Source organism: Oreochromis niloticus, linkage group LG17 (assembly GCF_001858045.2).
Source record: "Oreochromis niloticus isolate F11D_XX linkage group LG17, O_niloticus_UMD_NMBU, whole genome shotgun sequence".
Taxonomy (NCBI): domain Eukaryota; kingdom Metazoa; phylum Chordata; class Actinopteri; order Cichliformes; family Cichlidae; genus Oreochromis; species Oreochromis niloticus.
This window is the reverse complement of record NC_031981.2, coordinates 25,792,073-25,818,290: the sequence shown is the minus strand read 5'-3', so window position 1 is coordinate 25,818,290 and position 26,218 is coordinate 25,792,073. Positions and strand designations below refer to the sequence as shown.

At 41.3% G+C, this 26,218-nt stretch overlaps 1 protein-coding gene across 4 annotated transcripts in view; it reads right to left on the bottom strand.

The window, feature by feature from the left end:
* Window positions 1–312: 312 nt before the first annotated feature.
* The window catches only part of zc3h3 (zinc finger CCCH-type containing 3), a 70,659-nt gene continuing 44,753 nt past the window's right edge, over window positions 313–26,218 (bottom strand). For 2 of the 4 annotated variants that reach the window (XM_025899485.1, XM_025899487.1), the window contains 9 exons: window positions 25,531–25,694; window positions 22,139–22,217; window positions 21,601–21,756; window positions 20,988–21,057; window positions 18,905–19,036; window positions 14,286–14,333; window positions 9,640–9,803; window positions 9,381–9,538; window positions 313–559 (listed from right to left, as the gene is read on the bottom strand). In XM_025899485.1, the coding sequence (XP_025755270.1) occupies window positions 528–559; window positions 9,381–9,538; window positions 9,640–9,803; window positions 14,286–14,333; window positions 18,905–19,036; window positions 20,988–21,057; window positions 21,601–21,756; window positions 22,139–22,217; window positions 25,531–25,694 (1,003 nt within the window). In that variant the 3' untranslated portion in view covers window positions 313–527. The remainder of the gene's footprint in view (window positions 560–9,380; window positions 9,539–9,639; window positions 9,804–14,285; window positions 14,334–18,904; window positions 19,037–20,987; window positions 21,058–21,600; window positions 21,757–22,138; window positions 22,218–25,530; window positions 25,695–26,218) is intronic. The other 2 variants (XM_025899486.1, XM_005468269.1) reach the window with 2 other exon arrangements.

Sequence of the window (26,218 nt, the reverse complement as noted above, 5' to 3'; positions counted from 1 at the left end):
AGAAAGTGTCTCTTCTGCTTTATGTGTTAAAGCTATAGTGGCTAGGAGCCAAACACAGGCGCACACAATGTGGCGAAGGTGTGCTTATGTTTCTCATCTCCAGGCTTTAAACCGTTTTTGTTGCCACCACCTGCCAAGCTCCCACAAACCCTCTAGGGTCATTTCACAACACCACAAGTCCAAATCAATTCAGTTTTATTTCTGTCTTGTCAATTCACAACAACAGTCATCCCAAAGTGCTTTAGATTGTAAGGCAAAGATCTAGATTCAGATTAAAAAAAAACTAATCAAAAAACCAACTGACAACACACATTCAGAGTTAATACTTTATTTCTTTCCAAAACTGGCATTGTAAACATCTAACTGATATGTAAAACATGTTCATAGACAAAAAGCATAAAACTTTCAGGCCCTGAGTGAACTCATTCAGAGGGATACATGTGCCAGGACGAACCTGAGCTCAGAACTCATATAACACTAAACCTGATAAAATCCTTTCGTGTCCAGTCCCACTGGTTTCTGTGATCTTACAGACGAGGCTTGATCTGCAGTTTTTTCTCTGTGAAAGAACAAAAAAACCAAAAAAACACCTTGAAGATTAGGAGGAAAAAAAAGAGAGTATTTGCAAAAATTAAATGACAAAGAGGTCCAGTTAGAAAATGACAAATTGTGTGTTTGCTCATGTGCAACTGACTCTGTTGAATCCTGCTCAAACATTGAGTGATGACATCTCAGTTGATGAGCAAATGAGGAAGAGGATAGGAACAGTACAACAGCAATGAATGAAGGTAGGTGGGGATATGTGTGTGTGTCTGTGTGTGTGTGTGTAGCCTGGCAGTGATACATTGCATCTGAGCTAATTTATGCAAAGTGAAGAGGAACTTGTTTGGCTCAGTTCCACCTTTAATGAGGCTCTGGGCGGTGCAGTGTGTTAGTGAGAGACCAGTGTGTCATTAGTATTACTTAAAAGCACAAACCAACTGGACAGCGGGGGTGGACGGATGAGCCAGTGATGGTGTGTGTGTGTGTGTGTTTTCCTGGCACCCACAGGACAAAGCTCTAGTCTAAAATGTTCTTCACAGCGCAAAACAAAACAGCACCTTCTTTGATTTCTAGTTTCCAGGTGTTTCTGAGGCGTTTCTTACGATGTAAGGGAACTCTGTAAGGAGAAACTTCCAGCTGATAACACTATCTTCCATACTCACCAAAGTCCTTCGAAAATCATGTCTTGACAGCCATCTTAAAACATCTTACACCATCATTTTGAAGATTCACCTAAACTACCTTTATTGTAATTAATCACCGGGAAATATAAAACGCTTGTATATAAAGGCAGTAATCAAAAAGTTTTTAAAGGCCCCTTTAAAAACAAAACCTTTACATAACTTGTAAATCTTCAGTTCATACTCAACTTGCCTGTGCACTTTGTCGTTGTGACTTCTTTAGTTATTTTGAGATCTCAAAATTGCAGCCGTGCTGAAACCTGTCAGTGACTATTGCAAGATTATTATTCAAAACTATTTGGACTGGGACTATGTATTAATGGATAGAGTGAGAGGTCAAGATGACTCAGGTCAGCCAAAGGTGCTGCTTGATTCCAAGTAAGATGAGGCTGGGGCCTTTCTGTGTGGCAACTCTATGTTATTTGAGGGGCTGTCACAGGGCAAGACGCAGGGTACACCTTGGACAGGTGATTCACACTCAAATCTGGGGTAAAACTAGAACTGCCAGGTAACCTAAGATGCATGTCTGTGGACTGTGGGAGAAAGTCAGAGTACACAGACACGTTAGTGTACTCTGACTTTGTTAGTCCAAGGTATACACCCTACGTCTTGCCCTATGACATCCCCCTCCCCTCTGTAATCCTATATTATTTTAAAAAATGGATGGATGGTTATGAGAAACAGACTCTCTCAGGTGAAAAACACCAGCTTTATGAATATGCAGCAGGAATAGGACCAAACTGCTGTGCAAGTTAATGACATAAGTTGACATATCATTAGAATCCCAAAAAGCAGGATTCTTCTCCTTTTATCGGCCCTTTAGTCAATGAAATGATGAACAGCTAATCAAAACTGGCAGCAAAAGCAGTCTGAGACGGCGTACCTGTGCCAAGGCTTAAAATGGCCTCCACATTATGCATGAACTGGGTTGCTTGATTAGATTTGATTAAAGGAGTATGCAGTACCTTTCTTAGGCTTTCTTAAACGCCTTACTGACGGAAACATCATTTTGTAGTAGTAGTAATTAAAAAAATCAAGACATAAATTTCTAAACATACTGGACTAAGTAAAGTCTATATGTGGCAGACTACATATTTTTTCCACAAACACTTTGCTTAGCTAACTTTTTTCAGTTTTTTCACACTGTGAAAGTGACAAAGTTTTTCATGCCTTCAGTCAGAATAGCTGAGTTAGAATCGCAGTGAGTGACATTAAAATTATATATACCGTAAATCCCGGACTACAGAGCGCACCTGATTAAAAGCCGCATGCTCTAATTGTAGAAAGAAAATCAATTTTGTACTTGTACAGGCCGCACCGGATTTTAAGCCGTATGTGTTTCACTTGTAATATGAGATATTTACACAGAAATATTACGTGTGAGGGTTTTTAACGTTTAATTTAATCCATAAGGTAACATAAACATGGTAATATAAACATTATGGTAACATACAAAAATACATACTGCAAATGCTTTTTTTCCCCGAACAGCGCCTGTAACACGGCTACCTTTAAGTATACGTACGTATCGGTAACACACAAATTACGTTGCTTATGGTTTTTTTACGGAACAGTGCACAAACAACATTACAACGTCTCTTAACAACCGGTAAAAATATATACCGTATATATACTACTTATCAATTTTATTGGTCTACTGTTACCAGGCAAAATGTTTTTGGCCGCGTGAAAAAAAATATGCATTAGCCGCACGTCAGTATAAGCCGCAGTGTTCACAGTGTGGGGAAAAAGTAGCGGCTTATGACCCGAAAACTACGGTAGTAGAAAACCACCATTTTAAGGCAGTTTTCTACTGTTTAGTAGATATTCAGTGTCTTGACTGGTCCTGTATGACTTGAACTACTCTTTAGCATAATGACTGTATCAAGGAGAAAATGTTATTTTTAAATGGATACTTAGAGCAAGGGGACTATCTAACTGTCCAGTTTTGCTGTCACTCTTATTGATCCATTGCCTTTTACTTGTTTGAATCATCAGATAAAATTAGTGAAATCATAACACAAACTGTGTGAAAAGATAGAATGTGTGGAATGTGTGGTCAAACAGGTTGAACACAGATGTCAGATGCAAACAAATGCTGCACTGGAAGTGACAACCAGTTGGTGAGTATGTGTATGTTTAGCAGGCAGGGGCAGGTGGATGGGTGAAGCCTGGTGAAAGCAAGGGAGGGGGATGGGATGGCCTCTGTCCTAATCCTCTATCTTTCAAGTCTGTCAACAGAGAGCTCAGCTGTGCCATCCAGCCATAAACTGAAATATTATTACCTCTGTCCTCTGAGCATTATTACTCCTCCACTGAGCGTCACCAGACACACTCTAAAGCTCACCTCCTGATCATTATTATCTGTCTACAGCTCAGACAGACCACCACTCCCCAATCCCACGAATTAAGCAATGATGTATTCATGACAAAAAAGAACCTCCTAGAAAGCATCTGTGGACAATACACCTCTGTGTCAGCACTTTTACACCAAATGAATCCCAGTTAGTCATCTTAAGGAATATTCTATGACAGCTTACCTTTTGTCATGACTGTTAATAATTTAAACATTCTACCACATTTGGAGATATGAAGTAAGTAACAAGGACTCTCAGAATCTATGGTTGTAAAAAGGTTGTAAAAAAATCTAGAAGTACCAGAATATCTTGCAAAAAGGAAAAAAGTTGATCCCCACAACATTGAATGAAACATTATTGTGTGCACATCACTGTAGCAGAACATGACTGGACAACTATTAATTAAAGACAATTCAGGACACCAGTGTGTAGAAGCTTTGAGTTCAGATAGTTCACAAAGATGGGTTCAGAAGTATTTGGACGATGGCACATTTTGCAGTTTTGCCTCTGTACACCACCTGGCTTTTTAAACGAAATGTGACTGAACTTTGTTCACCTGTGGAACTCCAGAAGCAACTAATAGGTACTGGCAGCATAAGGGGGCTGCTGCTCTGGAAGTACCTTAAACAAAAACTTGGGTGTGGGAGGAGTTCAGCAAGACTTTCAATGGAACAAGGATTTCGATTGATTCTGATTCTGGCAAACTGTCAGACGAGTCAGGAGTGAAAAGCAGCACTCTAATCACACTGTATACAGTGGGGTTGGGATGCTGCTGACTTCAACTGAAGGTATATGAGATTCACCCTCAATTCCCTAAGACTCTGGATGTTGTGAGGCTGACTTGTATGACACGTCTCTGCAACATTGCATACAAATCTAGAGTGGTGCCTCTGGATTAGCAGATTTGAATGGTGGCTTCCTTGTTCAAGAGGACAGTCCATTCTTTAGTTGAACCTCAGATATAGGAGGAACAATGAGGTTTTTTTTGGTCCTGGTCACAGAACATTGGACCAGCTCTTTATCCTTGTGAGGAGACTTTGCACAGCCTACATATGTCTTACTGACTTGGACATCGCAGTGTCCGGTGGAGGCACTTCGACAGTATGGTGTATCTGGCTTGTTATAAAGCACCATTTGGCCCCTGTACAACCGCAGTGACAGTTTGGTCCGTGTTGCTGGCATCAAGTCGGACTCCTTTCCAGTGGGTTTTGGACTCCATTAAGGCTGCCCCTTTTCATTGAATCTGTTCATAATTTTTAACTGGCAGAATGTCTAGGCATAGCAGGGCTCTAGTGCAACCAAAGTTTTCAATGGTGCGACTAAAAAAAATCCGAGGTCACACCGGTACGACCAACAGCTGTTCGAGTCTCCGTGTGGTCAACAACATACACACATTATGCCCCTATCTTGGTCTAAACCAATGAGAGTCTGGGGCGGGACCTCTATGATTGGCCGTGGTCCAAATATTTCTGTAGTCCTTCGTGTGTACGTTCGAAAGTGCAGGTGGATAGAGAGAGGTGAGTAGCTTGAATAAAGCGATATCGATTCATTAAATCCTGAATCGACTTTTAAATATAAATGTATTTTCCCAGAAACGCCAGAATCTCAGGTTAAAGATCACAAAACTATTTCAACAACTACCAAACAGTAAATCACAGCAGGTAAACGGATTCCACACAAAGACGTAAACACAGAGTGGACCCGACACATCAGAATCAGCTTTCTTTTTCTTGGCTTTCTCACCCAACGGCACGTGCACGGACAGCTCACTGATTCTGATGCGTCGGCGGGTCCGCGCTTTTACGTCTTTTTTGCGCTGCAGGTTTTGTCTCTCTCCAACCAAAATTCACTGAACCAGCAGCAAAAGAAGATCTAAACTACGCTTCACATTTGATAAATGTCGTCATTAATTCCCTCTGACTTCTGCTGTTTTGCTTCCACCACGAAGCAAAACAGAATTATTCATTCGCTTATTACACACCAGTCTACTGTTGTTTACAGCACTGTCGGCCGCTGTCTATATATATATATTTTTTTTATAACTCAAATAACCTCGGACAAGAGAGCCTAATTTCTGCTGTTCAATACTGAAGAAATTTATACTTTTTAAAATTATGCAAAATTGCTGAATATTTTTAAGGTTATCTGCTATAAAAAGCCAGGCCAGGAAAATCTCCTTCATGTTTTTCTTTTTTATCCTCAGTTACTTTGACACAAAGGCATCTGCTGTGATGCTCACACCTCTGATGAAGTCTCACAGTGTCAGTACTGATAGATGATCAGAATTATAATGTTTCTCACTGTCTGAGGCAAAATTGAATCGAATCAGCAAACAGGTCGTCAGAGTAGGCCGATGTGATGATTAACCTCCTAGGACCTGCCGTCCACATATGTGGACATCACATTTTGGGTTATTTAGACCAAAATACTCAATTTTGCTCTACATGGGCCTGATATCCACTTACGAGGACATTATACTGCTACTGTTCCATCAAAATTTTAAACGAATATCCTCATATGTGGCTCTTATATTTCTTAAAAACAAAAATAAGGTAAAAAAACATATCTGGTAATTCTTTGTTTTTACATTCATTGGGCCCCAATGTGACCAAATATAAAAGAGAAATTAAAAATGCATGTCGTGGAAGAGTTCGGGTCTTAGGAGGTTAAGTTTAACATTGTCTACAATATTGCCAGAGTGCCAAAGCACTTTAAGCACAAGCACTTTTTCAGTAACTTATCTTTCTTGTAGAACTGTGCTCCAAATAAAGAACTTTGTCTTGACAAGATTGTTAGTTAATCATTTACAAATCAATATTGTCTGTACGGACAACAATTTCCCCCCCAAAAAGTGCACATATAAAACTGTGGCGTTAAGCGATGCGGTTGAAAAATTTGGGTGCGCCTAACTTTTGTGCTGGTGCAACCGTGGCAAAAAGTTAGTCTAGAGCCCTGCATAGCCAGGTGGTAGACTTTACCTCTGATGGCCTTTGCTTTTTATAGTTGATATGGTTCTTTGTAACCCAAATAATTTCCTTAGGGATTAATAAAGTATACTGATTCTGATTAGCTTCATGAGGTGGTGACCTATAGCTTGCACTGCAGCAGTTTACAGCTGAGTGGCGGGAATGAGAATAAGCACCTCCAAGACCAAGACCATGGTTCTTAGTCAGAAAAGGCTTGAGTGCCCTCTTTAAATCCAGCACAGGTTTTTACCGTAAGTGGAGGAGCTTATGTATCTTCGGGTCTTTTTCATGAGTGAGGGAGAGTGAAGCAGGAGATTAAAAGATCAGGGTTTTCTTAATTATAGGAATATACAGTGATAATCTACTTTATTTGTCTCCAATTCTTATTCAGGCCACATTTCCAAGGGTCAGTACATTACTTGTTTTTATGATTGTACCGTATTGTTGATTTAGCCACTCCCAAAGTTTGGCTCTCTCTCTCTTTGATATGGTTATTTTGGTTTTCCAGTGTAGTGAACTGCCTCCCTCACATCTAAATACCTATGTACTTGATAGTGAAAGCTCCAGTGAAAAGTGACCAAAACAAATGCAACACTTGGAATAAATTCCAGATATTTAATCTGCTCAGTTTGCCACGAAATAATGACAGAATAGGACTCCATGAAACTGTTTGTCCATCAGTTATTCAGTTACAATTGAACCTCTGAAAATAGGGACTGCAATTCAACTGCATCTTAATTATTTGACGAAAAACAATCAAGGTGGTATACAGAGACAAAATTCCAAAAATTGTGTCCAACTGTCCAAAAAAAACTTACCTTAAGTGCTTACTTAGACCTTTGCACCTTTACTCATCACTGTATAGTGCAAAATCTTTGCTACTGTATAAAGCAAAAAAGCAAAAATAATGCAGCAATGACTGCATTATTAGAGCCAGAAGGTTATTCTTGTCCCTTCTGGCTCCTCAGTAATCATCAGTCAGATTGTATGTGTTTCTATATCAAACCTCTTAATGTTTGAATTCAGGTGTTCATTGAATTGAGTCCCATTGCCACAGGTGTATAACCAGGGGTGCACATAAGTGGTCCGCAGGTGCGCATTCGCTGTCTAAATAAAAGACGCGCACCAGATAAGTTGCAACACGCGTTTGCGTACATAAGATTTTCTGGAGGAGGACAGACATTTGTTTAGAACTCTTAAAGATGTCGAAGAAGCAAGCTCCTTTAAGCAATTACTTTGGTGTTCCTCCACCTCCAAAGAAATGTCAGAAGGAGTCCAAACCGCAAAAGAAGCGCGTATTCTCGGAAAAGTGGTTGCAGGAGGTGAGCTGGCTTCAAACAAATGATGAACGCACAGAGATGTGGTGCAGAATATGCCGTGAAAATCCCACTCTAGTGGACAAATACAGTGCCTTTTATATGTACGCAAACGCGCGTTGCAACTTCTTATCTGGTGCGCGTCTTTTATTTTGACAGCGAATGCGCACCTCCGGACCACTTATGTGCACCCCTGTGTATATCTCCAAAAGTTGAATCTGTTCATCTGGATGTAGCGTTTTGTGGGATAAACGTTTCGTCACTCATCCAAGTGACTTCTTCAGTCTCAGCTGACTGCAGGTTTCCCCAAACCTTATAAACAGTACATTTGCATAATGACTGAAACCAGCCCACTGAAGGAACAATGGGCTGTGAGGTTAGTTCCTTAATCATAATTATGCAAATTCCCATGACCATTGATCAACAATCACTGACCAAAACCCACTGATCAAAGAACACTGATCAATGTCCATGAGTACCATTCACAGAGAGTTGGGGAATGGCTGCAATCACAGCATTGTAAGATGGCGAAAGATGTACCCTTAGGCCCCCTCCTCGATTCAGAGATGGTCTTTCCCTCTTCACGTAAATGGCCTCCTTGACTCCGCGCTCAAACCAGCGTTCTTCCCTGTCCAGGATGTGTATATCCTCATCGTTGAAAGAGTGTCCACTGGCCTGTAGGTGTAAATAAACTGCAGAGGGTACATCTTTCGCCATCTTACAATGCTGTGATTGCAGCCATTCCCCAACTCTCTGTGAATGGTACTCATGGCCATTGATCAGTGTTCTTTGATTAGTGGGTTTTGGTCAGTGATTGTTGATCAATGGTCATGGGAATTTGCATAATTATGATTAAGGAACTGACCTCACAGCCCATTGTTCCTTCAGTGGGCTGGTTTCAGTCATTATGCAAATGTACTGTTTATAAGATTGGGGAAACCTGCAGTCAGCTGAGACTGAAGAAGTCACTTGGATGAGTGACGAAACGTTTCTCCCACAAAACGCTACGTCCAGATGAACAGAATCAACTTTTGGAGATTTACTTTCCTGGATGATTGAGAATGCATCAAGACACCCCTGTGTATAAAATCAAGCACCTGGCCACGCAGCCTGCCCTTACAAACATTTGTGAAAGAACAGTGTTCTGTTCTGATACTGTAATAGGATGCCACCATTGCAACAAGTCAGGTCATGACATGTCTTCTCTCCAAGATATCTCACAATCAGCTGTAAGTAGTTTAATAGTGAAGTGTTAATGAACCACAGGAAGTCTAACACTACGTAAAGTTACAGAGCAGGGTTTCAGAGTGCTGAGTTGTAAAGGTCACTGACTCTCTGATGATTTAATAACTACAAATGACAAAAACTGAACTGAGAGATTCATGACATGGGTTTCTTTGGCTGAGCAGCTCCTGTAGTTGTAATATGAAGGTGACCCGGTATTTTTTGTCCATACAGTGCACTATGTTAACTTATGTGACCATTGCTCTCTCTGGGTTTTGTTGTTGATGCTTATACCTTTGATTTGCACTGCATCAGTAGGAAGCATGTCTGGTGCATCTGCCTCCTCTGGAGAGCTGGAGAGGGAGATAAATGAGGGCAGCACCAACGAACCTGTGGAGGGCATCCCCAGTGATGCTTGAGAATCCTGTGGCATCACAACAGACAGATGGGGTCTGACAGAAGGGGGGAAAAAGGGGAAAAATAAAAAAATAAATAATTAGTCACATGACCAAAGTTTTACAAGTCATGATAAAGGTTCATTTAAATTTTAGACCTCTTCAGAGGCTCCTTGGAGCGTGCTTTCTTAGCTGGAGGGGTCACAGTGTTGCTGGCGCGGCGTTTGACTCGTTGGCGGTGCTGCAACTTACAGCGTGAGCCATGTGGGCAGGAGCCCGTCTTAGAGAAGTCTGGACACACTAGAGTGTGTTTCTTCTTACACTGGTGATAATAAAACACACACACAATCAGTTTTGTAGTTTCACTGCAGACATGAAGAAAGTGACAACTTGTGTGATCACAAATATGGACAATATGAGTGGATTAATGTCTAAAATCTATAAAACATGTGACCTAGTGTACCTTTATTTGTTCAAGTCTGTCTGTCCACATAAGAGACATGTTAAATATGATTATTACACTGACTACTGTCATGTTTGTCACTACAGTCATCAAGCTTGAGATTGCACTGCATAATGCAACCACTTATTTAAGGGGGTGGTTTTGTTTTGAGTTTGTCTGGGATGGTCCACATGTTCTAGCTCCTCAGGTTCAAGTCTCTTAGAGAAACACTCGACACCCCAAACATCTCAAATCCAGGAACCACACACACCACCCAGTCCTCCCAAAGATCTGCTCCTATGTTACTGGTGCCAGAAACCACAGGACCCCTCCCAGATTTCAGGCGTCAATTCCCAACAAGTCAGTTTGCTTTCTGGCAGCATGAGAGGGACTTGCACAATATCAGGCAGGTGGCATAAATAAAGAGGCAGACTGGTACAGTTTAAGTATCAAAGACTTTCACTTATTGGGGGATGGTAATGAATTTCTGACCATAGTTTATTTTTCTTCCTGATGTGATTCAAAATTTTACTAATCTAGAACACTATGAAACATGGTTTTGGCTGTGATTGTACAGGGAGTGCAGAATTATTAGGCAAGTTGTATTTTTGAGGAATAATTTTATTATTGAACAACAACCATGTTCTCAATGAACCCAAAAAACTCATTAATATCAAAGCTGAATGTTTTTGGAAGTAGTTTTTAGTTTGTTTTTAGTTTTAGCTATTTTAGGGGGATATCTGTGTGTGCAGGTGACTATTACTGTGCATAATTATTAGGCAACTTAACAAAAAACAAATATATACCCATTTCAATTATTTATTTTTACCAGTGAAACCAATATAACATCTCCACATTCACAAATATACATTTCTGACATTCAAAAACAAAACAAAAACAAATCAGCGACCAATATAGCCACCTTTCTTTGCAAGGACACTCAAAAGCCTGCCATCCATGGATTCTGTCAGTGTTTTGATCTGTTCACCATCAACATTGCGTGCAGCAGCAACCACAGCCTCCCAGACACTGTTCAGAGAGGTGTACTGTTTTCCCTCCTTGTAAATCTCACATTTGATGATGGACCACAGGTTCTCAATGGGGTTCAGATCAGGTGAACAAGGAGGCCATGTCATTAGTTTTTCTTCTTTTATACCCTTTCTTGCCAGCCACGCTGTGGAGTACTTGGACACGTGTGATAGAGCATTGTCCTGCATGAAAATCATGTTTTTCTTGAAGGATGCAGACTTCTTCCTGTACCACTGCTTGAAGAAGGTGTCTTCCAGAAACTGGCAGTAGGACTGGGAGTTGAGCTTGACTCCATCCTCAACCCGAAAAGGCCCCACAAGCTCATCTTTGATGATACCAGCCCAAACCAGTACTCCACCTCCACCTTGCTGGCGTCTGAGTCGGACTGGAGCTCTCTGCCCTTTACCAATCCAGCCACGGGCCCATCCATCTGGCCCATCAAGACTCACTCTCATTTCATCAGTCCATAAAACCTTAGAAAAATCAGTCTTGAGATATTTCTTGGCCCAGTCTTGACGTTTCAGCTTGTGTGTCTTGTTCAGTGGTGGTCGTCTTTCAGCCTTTCTTACCTTGGCCATGTCTCTGAGTATTGCACACCTTGTGCTTTTGGGCACTCCAGTGATGTTGCAGCTCTGAAATATGGCCAAACTGGTGGCAAGTGGCATCTTGGCAGCTGCACGCTTGACTTTTCTCAGTTCATGGGCAGTTCTTTTGCGCCTTGGTTTTTCCACACGCTTCTTGCGACCCTGTTGACTATTAACGCTTGATTGTTCAATGATCACGCTTCAGAAGCTTTGCGATTTTAAGACTGCTGCATCCCTCTGCAAGATATCTCACTATTTTTTACTTTTCTGAGCCTGTCAAGTCCTTCTTTTGACCCATTTTGCCAAAGGAAAGGAAGTTGCCTAATAATTATGCACACCTGATATAGGGTGTTGATGTCATTAGACCACACCCCTTCTCATTACAGAGATGCACATCACCTAATATGCTTAATTGGTAGTAGGCTTTCGAGCCTATACAGCTTGGAGTAAGACAACATGCATGAAGAGGATGATGTGGACAAAATACTCATTTGCCTAATAATTCTGCACTCCCTGTACAGCTTGGAATGTTAAACAACACTGTTCTGTATTTGTAGTAGTATTGAAGTTACTATCAGCACCAGTATAAAAACACAGTAAGAGATGACACTTTACTTGAGATGTAATAAAGGACTGCTTCATGAAGACCTGTACAGCATTTTAGTCATTTTAATGGCTCAATCTTAAGATCTGAGAGGAAACCATAAAAGACAGAAATCCATTTCTGAGTAGTCAGCTGATTTCACATATACTGAATAGGCTTATGACAGGATTTTAAGTGGTAAAAGTAAGGCCCACCTCCTGATTAGGTGCTTTATATGACCCTCCTTTGTAAGTTACTTCTTTTAAAGAGACTATGTCTGTGCCACCCGTCTCTTTTTACATGCAAGCTGAGAAAGTGGGTCAGAGTCATTCTGGGGAGTAGTGTGCATGAGAGAGCGATGCATGTTTGCAAGTGAGTGTGTATGACAGTGTAATACGGGTGTAAATTGGTAGCTTCATTCTCCACGAGATCCGATCCCTCCCACCTGTCAGAAAAGCTAATTATATTCACTCTAGGGTACAGGCTGCAGGGAGCGCGTGCATGTGTATGTGCGCGTCTGTGGAGGGGTGACGAGTGCAGGATTGGGAAGCACACTGGTCCAGAAATAGCGTGTACCAAGGTTTGTGTGTGTCTGTGTGTGTGTAGGGGTGAGGGATCTTGGGATCGATTTTCCAAGAACACTGTGGACTCTTGGTCAACTCTCTCTGGAGGCCAGTGGCCCTGACTTGCTGCCATCAGAGCTCCTCTCACCATCCTCACACTCATGTTCCTGCACCCCTTGGTGCCAGGACGGCCCAGGATCAGCTTGCTGTCAAATGTTTCCCTGGATCATCTTATAGGGCTGTGGTTTTGTCACATTTCTCTAAACAAATGAGGTCCTCTACTGGTGCCCATAATGACGATTCCCATTTGGTGCATGACGTCACCATGAAACCTAACAGGTCTCCTGTTATGATGTACCACAAGGCATCATTTTAATAGATTCAGCTCATTTTCACTGGTACTAAAACAATTCTGCAATCATAAAGAGACTGAAGTAATACTACTATAAAATACAAATCACTAGATTTTCAGACTTTGACAGATTTTGTTTTGCATTTTCACTTGACATAAATTACCAAAATGGACAGAAACAACTCAGGAAACCTTGGCAAGTCTTCACAAGCCTTGCAAAACCACAATTTTCTCTTACACTTCCACAGTTAGTTTGCATTGATGCTTTGCATTAAGCTGAGTATTCACTGAGCAGATAAACTGCCTGACTAATCACAGACTTGCTTTAATGCTCTCCAAATTTAACAAGTTTCTGCTTTATAAAAACGTAAAACAGATGGTAGCTGGAAAAAGCACATTGTTATGCATTTTTTTTTAAGCACACTATTTGTATTTTTAAAAGACTTCTTTAGTCCCAAAACAAATATATTTGTCACCATTTGGCAAACAGTTGGTTTATAAGAGACTAAAGTTACCTAACACATATAAACGTCATGTTTTCAGTTCAACATTGTCTGATGTAACATTGGGTGGCATCAAATTTGAGCAAATATTTTAGCTATAATAAGAGTTTCCAAATTTTTCATAAAGTTTGGTAGCGGATAAAGTGCTCAGTGCTGTTTCTGTACTAACACTGTTTAAAACATAAAAAACCCCAAAATGAAATGATTTGCATTTACAGAAAGAACAAATCTAATGCCAAAACTATAAATTGTATTTTTTTTTTTTAAATCAATGCGCTCCATTTGTTTTAGATGCCAAAAGGGGTTTGAAAAAATAGTTGAGACATGGAGCTATTTACTACTGCGCTGCATCTCCGCTTTTATAGACTACAGCGGCTCAACATTTCAGAGCTCACTTCATGATGTTTTTAATCTGGCGAGTTACTAAATGTTTTCAGTGGGTAACAGTTCAAAGCTTTGAACTGTCACCCACTAACCTGAATTAGCTTTGATATTTTCCTTTTAATAATTACACAGGGTGGCACCGTGGTTAGCACTGTTGCCTAACAAACAGAGGGTCCTGGGCAGGACAAGGGTCTCCCTGTGCCAGCGTGGGTTCTCTCCAAGTACTCCGGTTTCCTCCCATAGTCTGAAGACATGCATGTTAGGTTGAATGGTGATTCTAAATTGGCTGTAGGTGTGAGTGTGAATGCTTGTCTGTCTCAATACTCTAGCCCTGCCACAGACTAGTGACCTCTCAAGGATGTACCCTGCTTCTTGCCCTGTGACAGCTGGGATGGCTCCAGCACCACTGCGACTGCAGGGAATAAGAGGGAGAAAAATGGATGGATGGACAGATAATAATTATACAACAACCAGTTTTGCAAAGGGACAACCAATCTTTTGTTTTCCCTTTGCTCGCATGTTTTTTTTTAAAAGTGTGTTGCTGGTCTCATATTTGAAATATATTATATTTTTCAAAAATAATTCAATTTTTGATCAAATTGATGTATTGTTTTTTTCATCAGTTAAAATTAATGATGAATGATAAACTTTAATGATTTCTGGATTATAGCATTGTATTGTCATTTACATTTTACACTGCCTTCTAACTTTCTTTCATATTGCTTATATAAAACAATTTGGAAGAAAGCTAGGATCAGTCCTGACAACTGACAGACAGCTATGCAGAGACAGGGAACTCTGCACATCTAAACACACAATGTATGTGATAAAAGGATCATGTCTCTTGTCACATACATCAACTTCTCCCAGCATGTGCTCGCAAGCCTATTATCAAAATTCTTAAAACTGCCACATATCTATCAATTAGAAAGAGGACGGAGTCCTCAGGACTAGACTGTGTTAAAACTGAAGAGTTAAAACAGGGAGGTAGTTGTATTGAAACAAAGTGTCAGAGAAATGGACTGTAAAAGCTCACTCGTCTTTCCTGAAGCTCCATACATCCTCATTTTCATAAAAAGACAGAAAGAGCGAGAAAGAAAGAGAGAGAGAGTAAGAGACGAAATGGGAGAAAAGAGCTAAAGTGGACAGAACATCTTTATCCCACACCAAGTTAACAATTTTCCACTTGATTTAAGGAATGCTGGGATGTCTCTGGGGCCTATTAGAGAGCTCTCTGCTGGGCCAAAACCAGGAAGAGTCAGCACATTTACCAAGAGACTGAAAGAAGGCGCAAAAGAAGCAAGAAAGAGAACAAGGGAGGGAGGGTGGGAGATGGAAAAGACAGTAAAATGAAAAAAGAGGATATCATATGCATTTACAACTCAGGCATCAAGCCAACAATCGTTGAGAGCAACTTACAGTGAATGGAAGAGAACAATAATTGAGCAGAGGTTGACATATTACTAAGATTACAAACTGAAAAAGGGAGAAAAAGGAGGAATTTACCATGTCGCTACACTTTAGGCTGTGATCAGATCGACATTATTATCCTCCTAATTTATTTCAATAAGACGAGTGTTAATGCAGTGCGAGCGCCAATGCAGAAGGCTTAGGCCAAAGAAAGAGCAGAGCCCTCCTGTTGCATCGAATTGTAGCAATAAAAAGGGAATCTGGCTTCTCTTGTTGGGCAGAGTTCGTTTTGCCTGTGATTAGTTTATCTTTTACGTACAGCAAACATTCTTGATGCTAACTAATTTACAAATGATCATTTAGATAGGATGAAATAAAAGCTGCTCCGACATCTTTAGGAATATCTGGCCACTTGCTGTCAGGATTTGGCAAGGATGTGAAATTAAAGCGAGTTTCCAAGACCAGAACTTATCTCCGTATAAACTATATAAGCAGCACAATTGCATCAAGAAAAACATTCAGGATATCATAATAATCCTTTAATCCTTTAATAATCCTTCATTTGAATAGAATAATCCTTTAATTGTCCCACAAGGGGAAATTTGGTTACAGTACAAAAAAGGAGTGGGTTGTTAAAGCTTGGAGTGTGGCCCAACTTCAAAGACCAACACAACATCACCACTAGAAGCCCAAGACAGACAACGCACAGTGAGAGAGGCTGTGCTCGCTGAAGCAGCTGCATAGGACCCAAATACACACACTAAACCAACTTTCTCTCAGGCTGTGCATCAAGGAGCTCAAACCAAAGTGTTGACCCTGGATATGCTTACCTCTGTAAGATGGACTTGGTTCTGTGCAGCAGATTAGTAAGAAAGCACATGAAATCTTCCAGCAAACAACAAAAAAAACCTGAATCTCAAGCAGTTTTTGAGCAAAGTCTGTGTTGCAATAGCCAAATAACGATAGAGATTAGTGTTTTCACTGGGCTCTGTCCTGGCCCATACCCAGGTGTGCTGACACACAGCACACTTCAAAATGTTTTATCATTGAACAGAGGAACTCTGTATCAACAATCTCCCCCTGAACGATGAATTCAGTGAGGACAGACAGAACATGATCCTGAATGGTAACTGAAGTCAAATCAGTTACGTTCTTTCATCTTTATGGGCTTTTTCCCTCAACTCTGTCATAATTTTCTACATTTCATGTGATCGTCCATCTTACATTTTATCTTCACTTGAACGGGAAAGGGAAAGGGAAGACTGAAGCTGAGAGCACACCAATAGCACACATGCAGTTTTTCCCCTGCTGGTAGGACATGCCTTTAAGTAGTGATGTGCATAAGCAACTACAAGGCTACATACTAAACTGTGAATTTCTTTGAAGCGTCTTCATAATGTTTCTGAAAATCTTTTGCTTTGCACTATTTAATTTTTTAATTTCCCACAAACAAAAATATTTTTTTTTAAATTCTTTCTTTTTGTTAGTGGGAGCAAATGAGAGGCCGTCGTGAAGTATTGGAAGAAGGTGCATATAAAAATGCTCAATTCACTTTCCTTATCATGAGGCCAAACAGCAGCTCAGACAGCTCTCTGCTGCACACTGGCTCAGATGCTGTTTCAACCAGCTGAAGCGGAGAAGAGCCTATGAAAGCCAACTATTCAACTAATCTTCCAAAAACTACGGATGACTGGCCACGGCCATGCAACAATCACAGGTGACTGTGAGTTTCATGTGTTAAGAAACCTGGAAGAAGATAGACCTCATGAAGGAGCTACAGCCAACTAAAAATTAAATCCAGGGAGTAAGATGCAGTGGAGAAATTTAGGAAAGCAGAGAAAGAGCTGCAAGGGGGGTGCACATGAGACAACACTGGGATGATACAGGATGGTAGTGGGTCTACGAGGAGAAGGATGAGGAAGGGGGAGGAGGATGGAGGATGGAGGACAGGAGCAGACTTAACCCATGAAATGCTGAAGTGTCTGCCTGCCTGGCCCATAGTGCCATCCTCAGCAGTTTTCCCATCTATAATTACTGCCTGCTATCCATCATAGAGCCGCCAGAGCATCGCAGCGCACCGCTCTATAAACACACACACACGCACTCAGGCACAAACACACACAGGGGAAAATCACAGACCTAAGCACTTCAGCTAATAGAATAAATATTAATATCCCTTTTGTTTTCTATATCCTCATTTCCCCATGCACTATTTAAATGAGGTCTGACAGTGTGAAAAAGCATCTGTTTCACACTCAAAAATAAGCACAACGAAGAGAACGGAGCCAGAGATGGATGCAAAAACACAAGGGTGGGGTGGGGACAGGAGTGGAGGGTGTGTTTGAGGTTGACACGAGGGCAGCGAGTGCGTGTGGTGACTTAAGGATCGTGAGTTCTGTGGAAGTGGTTTTCTTACCCATCAGACCCTCAATGTGTCACTCAGACACTACAGTTATGCCATTATGGACGACCACCCCCTGCAGCTGTTCCTGCCTGTGTGTCACTGTGTACATGTGCGTTTGTGTGTGTGTGTGTGTGTGTTCGGGGGGTGGAACCACTTGTTTACCTAAGCCTTAAGTTCAGGGAAACTTTATACATGTTATACAATCCGTATGCTCAAAATGAGGAGCACAGCTTAAAGAAAGAACTCTGAAATCAGATAACAGCATCAGTGCAGGACTGAAACCAAATTTAGAGCCAAACAACATCAAGTTCAAATAAAACCAAGAACATATACTTGCCATCTATTGTTTCCATCATTTCATTTAGACTTACCCTGTGATCCACGTTAAACCTGTGAGTTTCAACTGATCATTGCACATGTCTCTAATTTCACCTGCACTGATGTCCGGCCAAAAGGTGTCCCTACAACATCCAGCTGACTCAATGAAGAGAGAGAAAGTACAAAAGTGACAGGCAATAACCCCCCAAGCACCGGACATTCATGGATGTTGTTTTCTTAGCTAAATCTGGTCAGGCAGTCATGGCTTTAAAACAGACGTCACCTTCACATCTAAATTTGAGAAGTTAACTCAGCATGAATCCATGTTTACCCACTGAGCAAATTCTGTCAGTGTAGTCTAAATGCAGAAAGCAGTATGATGGCAGTAATGTCAAATTCAGACTCAATTCTGATTAATTACTTCAAAAATTGGCTTAAACAGAAAAAGGAAACAGCAAAGTTCATCATGAAGAGGGGGACACATGAACAAAAAAACATCAGAGATCCAAAAAAAGCATAGATGGTGGCTGCAGTGGGGAGTTTTTAAACACTCATTTTTACTCCGGCAGAAAGAAGCTTTGTCTATTGTGACTTCTGTCTTCTCAGCAACAGCACAAGTGCAAATTACGCTGTTTCACACATTTGTGACGCTGCTCCATGTGCAGTGTGCAGCAGATACCTACACCATGTGGACATGGGTTTACAAAGCTCTGTGTAAAACCTATAGATTACCAACACACCACCATGATAGAACCTGCTGCGATCATAAGCAAACTGTGGCATAGAGTCTGTATCTAATCGAATGCCCTCACAGATTCAAAATGTTTTTGTGCATTTCTTTGAGTTTTTACCTTCTCTCCCTCAGGACAGTAACCTTTTACAAAGTCTTGGCACACTTCAGCTTTGCGGGACACGTAGACATGACTGTAGGGACAGTCACTGTTGTTACAGATGCCCTTCAGGAAGTAAGAACACACCGGCATCTGGGAAGAGACAGACATGTGCGTGTAAACCATGTGAACCTGACAAATGTTCACAGTGCTTAGTACATACAAGCAGAAAGTAAAGTGTGGAGATGGTTTATGAATTAGAGAACCCAATGACAATACATAATTTCACAGCAGTGTTTTATGTAAAACCATCATCACAGAGGAAGATTGCAGGGGTGATGAGGTGACACGAGATTATACAACTTTATAAACAGACATGCAGTTCTAAAAACCACCACCAGACGTGTCCCGTGTGCCAAGTGATCTGTCACACCGAGCAGCTAAATGACCTTAATTGCAGTTGACAGCAGCGGCGCAAGAGTGAATGTGTGTCTTGACAGCATGTGTGCGCGTGTGCAGAGAGATCGACTGATTTGGGTGCAGGGGTGAGCCTGGTGGTGACCGGTCTAAATATACCTCTGAGGGGGATTTGGTGAAGAAAGATGAGGGAGGAGGCGGATTGTGAGAGGGACTCCACCTCGTTGAGACAGGATCAGTTCTACCTAATTAACTGCTACAGAAATATTTATCCAGGCTGAAGCTCGTCCAGCTCTCATGATGTGTTTATGTGAACTGGATGTGTGCTCAGACTGAGCCAAGGGTGGAGAGCAAGTGGTAAGCGAGATGGTTGTTGGGGGGCTATGCCAGGGGGAGTTGGTTCAGGGGTATTTGGTTTCGAAGTATTTGTGGTAATGGGGAGACTGGACGGTGGGGTGCAGGGATTGGGATTCTACACTAGTGCCTGGATCAAGTTTGGAGGGGTGCTAGCTGCATAAGCCTGCACCCCCTTTCTGTCCACATACAATCCTGCTTAAGGAAACTGCATGAAATTGGAGCGGGTGTATCCCATGAAGGGAGGGGCCAACGGTTTGGGGTGGAGGTGTGGGTGTGGGGGAAGCTGGCATTACAAACAGACAGCTGGGCTCTCGGCACTTACAGGCAGCGGTGTGACAACACACACAGGCGCAGAGCATTGTGTGTGTGAAGGGTGAGGCAGCAGAGCACCTGTTGGAGGGCTACCTCTCTCAAAGAGAGAGAGAGAAAAAAAAGCTTTCCCTTTTTTAGTTTCAACACTTTCCCTGTTTGGTGTTGGTGAACAAATAAAATTATCTATTTTTCTTTTAAACTGGCTACAAGAACATTCATATACTGCACATCTTGGCCATGGTGACAATATCCTCCAAACGACAGATGAATTGTGTTTGTGGATCCAGATTGGTGTGTAATATTTTCAAGAGAAAATCAAGATAATGTCTCCATTTTTTTTCCCGCAATTTTAGATGTACTTTTATCTGTTCACAGTAGTTAGTAGATAAAATTGCTGTTTTTCCTTCTAAAAGATCCAGATAAGACAAAAAAAAAGCACCAAATTTGGCCAAACTCAACCTGTGGAAAAAAAATATTTCAAATGCATTTATCACTTTAATCAGTCTAGCTAATACCCCGCAAACCACTCACATAACCCCAATGGCAGGGTAGTTATGTTTTTCTCTGCAAAAACCTGGAGATATGAGGCGTTCAGGTTCCATGTTGCTGTTACAAACTGCAATTCACTCTCACATTAGAGAAAACCAATAATCCAACTAAAGCCATGACAGCCCCTCACAGATTTCCAAGATAGGAGCTGGTTTGCAGATGGAACAGTTGAACAGGTTGTACGTCTAACATTTAAGCTGCTGTTTAGTCATAACCCCGCACCCCCACCCCTACTCCGCCCCATAATCAGGTCAGGTTTTCCTCACTCCTGTCAGTGCCATGGAAACAGGAGGCATGCCAAGAGTGTAAATACGATCCATGATGACTGTAACCAATAGTGTGTCATCGTATAGTTTCACACTGTACCCAACCCTTAGCAGTGAAATCCTATAAATTATGTTGTCCAGTATGAGTCAGAGTGTGTGTGTGTGTGTGTTGGTGTGTGCATGTGTCTGTGTGCGTGCGTTACCTTCTCCTTTGCCACCTTGTGGGAGAACGGACAGGTACCATCTGCCTGCTTGCATGTCCCTCTCAGAAACCTGCAGATAATGCAAAAACAATGTTGTTTGAAATTATTGGTGAATTGGTGAACAAGCTTGTTTTTATTGTTGACTACAGTTTTGATCAGAACAAATTTATTTCTACCATGAGATCCCTGGTTGCTTTTGTCCCACTGCTGACAGTCGAGTTAACCAGTAATAACAAAGGAAATAATTTGTTAGGGAATAATTTGATGGACCTCTCAGAATCCAACCAAAAGTCTCTTATTTCTACTGCAATGTCCATGTAAAAGATGCAGATATGAGCACATACGAGCAAACAGCATCATCTCTATGTGAGATGATGCAGTGTCTCTACAGAGTATATTTAGTAAACTTGTCCAGTGAAATGCTCAGAAGATGGTGCAGAGAGAAAGATACTCTATGTACACAGCTAAAAGCTGAAAAATAGATGCCAATTACAGTAGGGACTCATTCATTTTTAAAAAAAGACACATGATCCACAGTATACGTGATTGCAAAACAATAAACTCTACAAGCTTTCATTTCCATAGCCTAGATGTCAGTGTGTGTTTAAGTCACCTGGTGCAGACCGCCACTTTGTCTGGGTCGTGTATGAAGGGGCAACTTGTTCCACGGTTACATTTGCCGAAGCGGTTGTAGTACATGCAGTACTGCTTTTGCCGCTGCTTCTGACGAGCGTGGCGAATGATGGCAAGACTCCGCTGGACTGCACGGCTGAATTTATGAAACACACACAAACCACAGTAAGTAATTAGCAGCTGATAGTAACTAAATAACAAACTAGGTTAGGATTAAACTTGCAGCTAACACTCTGCGAGGATTTCTGGGTAAAGGTACTTATATACCAATTTTAATATTACAAGATTACTTCTGGCTTTCCATTTCTTAGTTGACAGTCATGAAAAGCAATTAATATTAGTGCAGAGAGTGCAGAGGCTCAAATGCAACAGCCCTAGCTGGATAAGATTTCGAGTAAACAGGATGGTCTACATTCAATTTGGAGGACTTCTTACTTTGTTTGGTCATTTTTGCATACATGCCCTTGGACATTTCTGTATATGTGTGTCTGATGATTAGAGATAGGAGCTGTCAGCACTACCTGGCTAAGTGACGAGTGCTGGAGGGTTTGGCCATGACGGGAACCATGTGGGAGACCTGGAAGCTTGAGGACCTTCCTAGATGTGGAGGAAAGAGACGAATGAGTGATTTAAAGAAAGCCTACAGCGCTGTGAAAAAGCATTTGCCCCACCCTGATTTCTTACTTATTTGCATGTTTGTCACACTTTAATTTTTAACATTAGACAAACAAAAAACATGAAATGACAAAATGCAGTTTTTAAATGATGATTTATGATTTATTTATTAAGAGGATAAAAGCTACCTGGACCAATGTGAAAAAGTAACTGTTAGAGAAAGCCAGAGTGCCTGGAGAGAACTCACGTGGGGACAGGCAGAACATGCAAACTACACACACAAAATCAGTGGATTCAAACACAGGACCTTCTTGCAATGAGGTGATAATTCAATTAACCAATTCTTCACTGGTTTTATTATATTTGTCAGATGCAGGAATTGCTTATATATGAATAATATATAAATCCCTGCCATTATTTGAATCTAAAAATGTATAGATTCAACCACACTTACCCACCTAAAATAACTGAATTCAGCATCAAAACATTTTCATAAAAATATAATGTAAAATCCAAAAATATCAGTCTAGTTTTACAAAATGCTTTTACACAAACTGATTTGAAGCTGAAAAAAGGGGTAAACATCACTTTTATCGAAAAGAAATCTATTGTCATCATTATCTTCTTTCAACTGCTCCCTTTAGGGGTCACCGCAGTGAATCATCTCACCCCATCCCTAGCATTCTATTTGGTCACACCAACACCTTCCACCTGCTCCCTAATCTCACTACAGACCACAGTGTCATCTGTAATTATCATAGTCCACAGAGACTCCTGCCTGATCGCAGTGGTTGACCTGTCCATCACCCCAACAATCAAGAAGGGACTCGGAACATGATATAATCAAACCCCACTTTGAACCCATCTGTCACTCCTAATCACTGTCTCACTGTCCTCATACATGTCCTGCATTAGCCTCACATACATCGCTGCTACTCCCAACTTCTTCATCCAGTACGACAGTTCCTGTCTGGGTACCCTATCATATCTCGAGAGCCACAAAGACATAATGCAACCGCCCTTGTTGTTGAAAAGCCATCCTCCTCGCTTTCATTTTAGTCATGCATCAGCTCCTCAAAGCATTCCTTCCATCTTCTCAATAACCTCTCTTCGCTTGTTAACACATTTCCATCTCTTTCTATCTGGTAAGACTTCCCTACTATCCAGAGTCAGTTTCAACTCCTTCCTGAACCTTTATGTCCAATAAAGTCTGCTCCAATCACCAGTCACCCCCACTTCATCCAACTTACTCTAGGATTCCTTTCTCTCTTCTGACTGACATCTAATCTGTGGGGCCAAAGCACTGGCAACATTCAACATTACCCTTTCAAACTCATGATCCTGTCTGACATGCTTCACCTCCACAACAATATTCACATATTCGTCCTTCAAGATTCTCCCTAATCCATTTCTCTTCATGTCTACCATCTACAAGCAATTAGTCTTCCTAGTAATAAATACATCAGCACATATATAAATGAAGAGATAAGGGTAGCTTTTGGTTTTTGTTTACCACAATTCTATAAAATGCTTTGTTCTGATGTTAAGTCTTGCATTAAATATAACAATTTTAAAGTAATTTTAAAGTATTCAAAGTATCTACATTAGATATGACAAAAAGGAAGCTATCTGTATGTGCTCTTGCATAGCCAGAAGCAATAAAAACTAAATATGTGACTGGTTATTTATACTGGGGTGGTTTGACGCATTAGTGCCAAATCCAAATGCGTCATCCAGCTCTGTCTGAGAATATTACAAACACTATGTACCCAATGCACGCCACAAACAGTGTAGGAAAATGAGGAATGAATAAGACGACAAGGAGATGGGGAGGGTGTGGTTACAAACGGCAGTTAATCTTACTCAGACCTCTAAATTTGGCACTTTTCTGGCTGTTAAGTCTCTTGTCAAGCGTGTGTTCTGGATTACAGTCCAGTGGCACAAGAACAAATATGAAGCTTGCTACAAAGATGTGAAATCACAACTCCTACTCGGAAGACACCCGAGACGTCTCTAGATGCAGGAATTTGTGTTGTGATGCTGGTCACGAGCTGAACTGATTGGAGCTTCTCAATTTCACCTGCAGCTTTAGTCACAGCAGAATGTGTAAAAGAGAGGTAGAGAAGTATGAAGGAAGTGGAGGCAGATCCAGGCTTTAATCTCCCCCATTCACTTCTCCAGGCCCTCCCCCTCACCTCTCTGACAGATGACAACTTTATTATTTCAGATGGCAAATCCAGCCAGTTCCCCTAAGTCTATTAGAGGATATGTGAACAGAGCTACAGCCACAAATGTGAATATACACTCTTGTGTGTACACTTACTGCCCTGTTCTTGGACCAAATGTCTTAAATACTGCTGGGTATCTAGTCTGTATAATTTTATGTCAACTGAAATATGTCCAAATAGCAGTGAGAGGTGTTGGACTTTTAGAACTGAATTTTCTGCTGCTAGAAAAAAAAAGAAGAGGAGAGGAGAGTTGAGTGTGGAAACACAGCTGTCTATTTACCAGCCAATCTACGTTCCTACCCTCACCTATGGCCACATCTTTGGGCAGGGACTGAAAGAATGAGATAGGCAGACAAAATGAGCATCCCCAGACACTGAAGGGTGTCTGGTTTCTGTCATAGAAATCAGGTGAAGAGCTTGGTTCTTTGGGAGGGACTCCTACACTGAAAGAAGCTAGATGAGGTGGATCGGGCAGCTCATGAGGATGCCTCCTAGACTCCCCCTACGTGAAGCATTTTGGGATGTCCAACTGGGAGAAGACCCGAGGAAAGACACAGAATATGCTGAGGAGATTATATCTCTTGGGTGGGTGGGAGTGCCTCCATGTCTCTCTAGGAGAAGTGGCTGAGGAGAGGACCACTCTCTCAGACAACAGCAGCTTTACCCACCTCCTGTTATAACCTTATAACCTTCTTGCAAGTGGCAGCCAATCAAAAAAAAACAAGGAAACAGTGTCATTCAGTATAGGATGAACTGAGGGGCAAATGTAAACATAGAGCCTAATACTGCCCCAGCCATTTTTTGGTCATTTAACTGCAATGTGAAGCAAGCGGTCACTTTTGTGTGCTTGTTATTATCGGATTAGAATGGTGGAAATTAAGTTTCTTTTAAATATATCTTAATTAGGAAAATGTATTTTACATCCGTTTGTGAGAGGAAACACTGAGGCAGGCTCATTCAGGCACATTTTAAATTTCCACAGTGGTTGTGTGAATTGTTAGTCCTCTTTGAACTTCACCTTTAAGTCTGCCAACGATCAGAAGTTATTGAACACACAACACATATACCTGTTCGATTGATGGACATGTTCGCTGCTACGGTGCGGGACAGCTTATTGGCTGACACACGGTATAAGGAGCCACGAATCCAGCACATGCTGCTTCCTCTCCACTGCTGGGTGGATGATGGGTGTCTGTCGTGGGGAGCTCGAAGACGGCTCTGAAGGAAACTCCTTAGAGAAAGAGGGATTCAAATAAAAGAAGAATAGATGGTATAAGGAAACATCTGAGGAAATCAAATTACTTCCAATTCTGGTTTATTGCTACTTGGAATTATCCACTCAGCCCAGTTAATACACTGTAAAATTTTCATTCATGCATTGCTTTGAGAGAATACCATCTGCTAGAAGACTTTCCGCTCACCCTCTTTCTTTTACCCATCCTTTTCCCTCAGCTCTCTCACCATAACCCCTCTCTTCACTTTATGTTTCCCATCCTGTAGTCCCCCCTCTCTTGCTCTCTCTCTCTCATGTCACAGCACTCTGTTAAATTGCTCCTCTAATGGAAAGGACGGTAGTGTGGAAATGGAGAGAATTGAAAAGAGGAGAGGAGGAAATCAATGAGATAATAGGCAGGGCAGGGGGCCAGAGCAGCACGGTTGGCCCCTACACTTGAGTGTAGAGACCACACACACACATATACACACACAGAATTACAACACATTCCTACTATGGTATGTACAGTACACAAAATCACA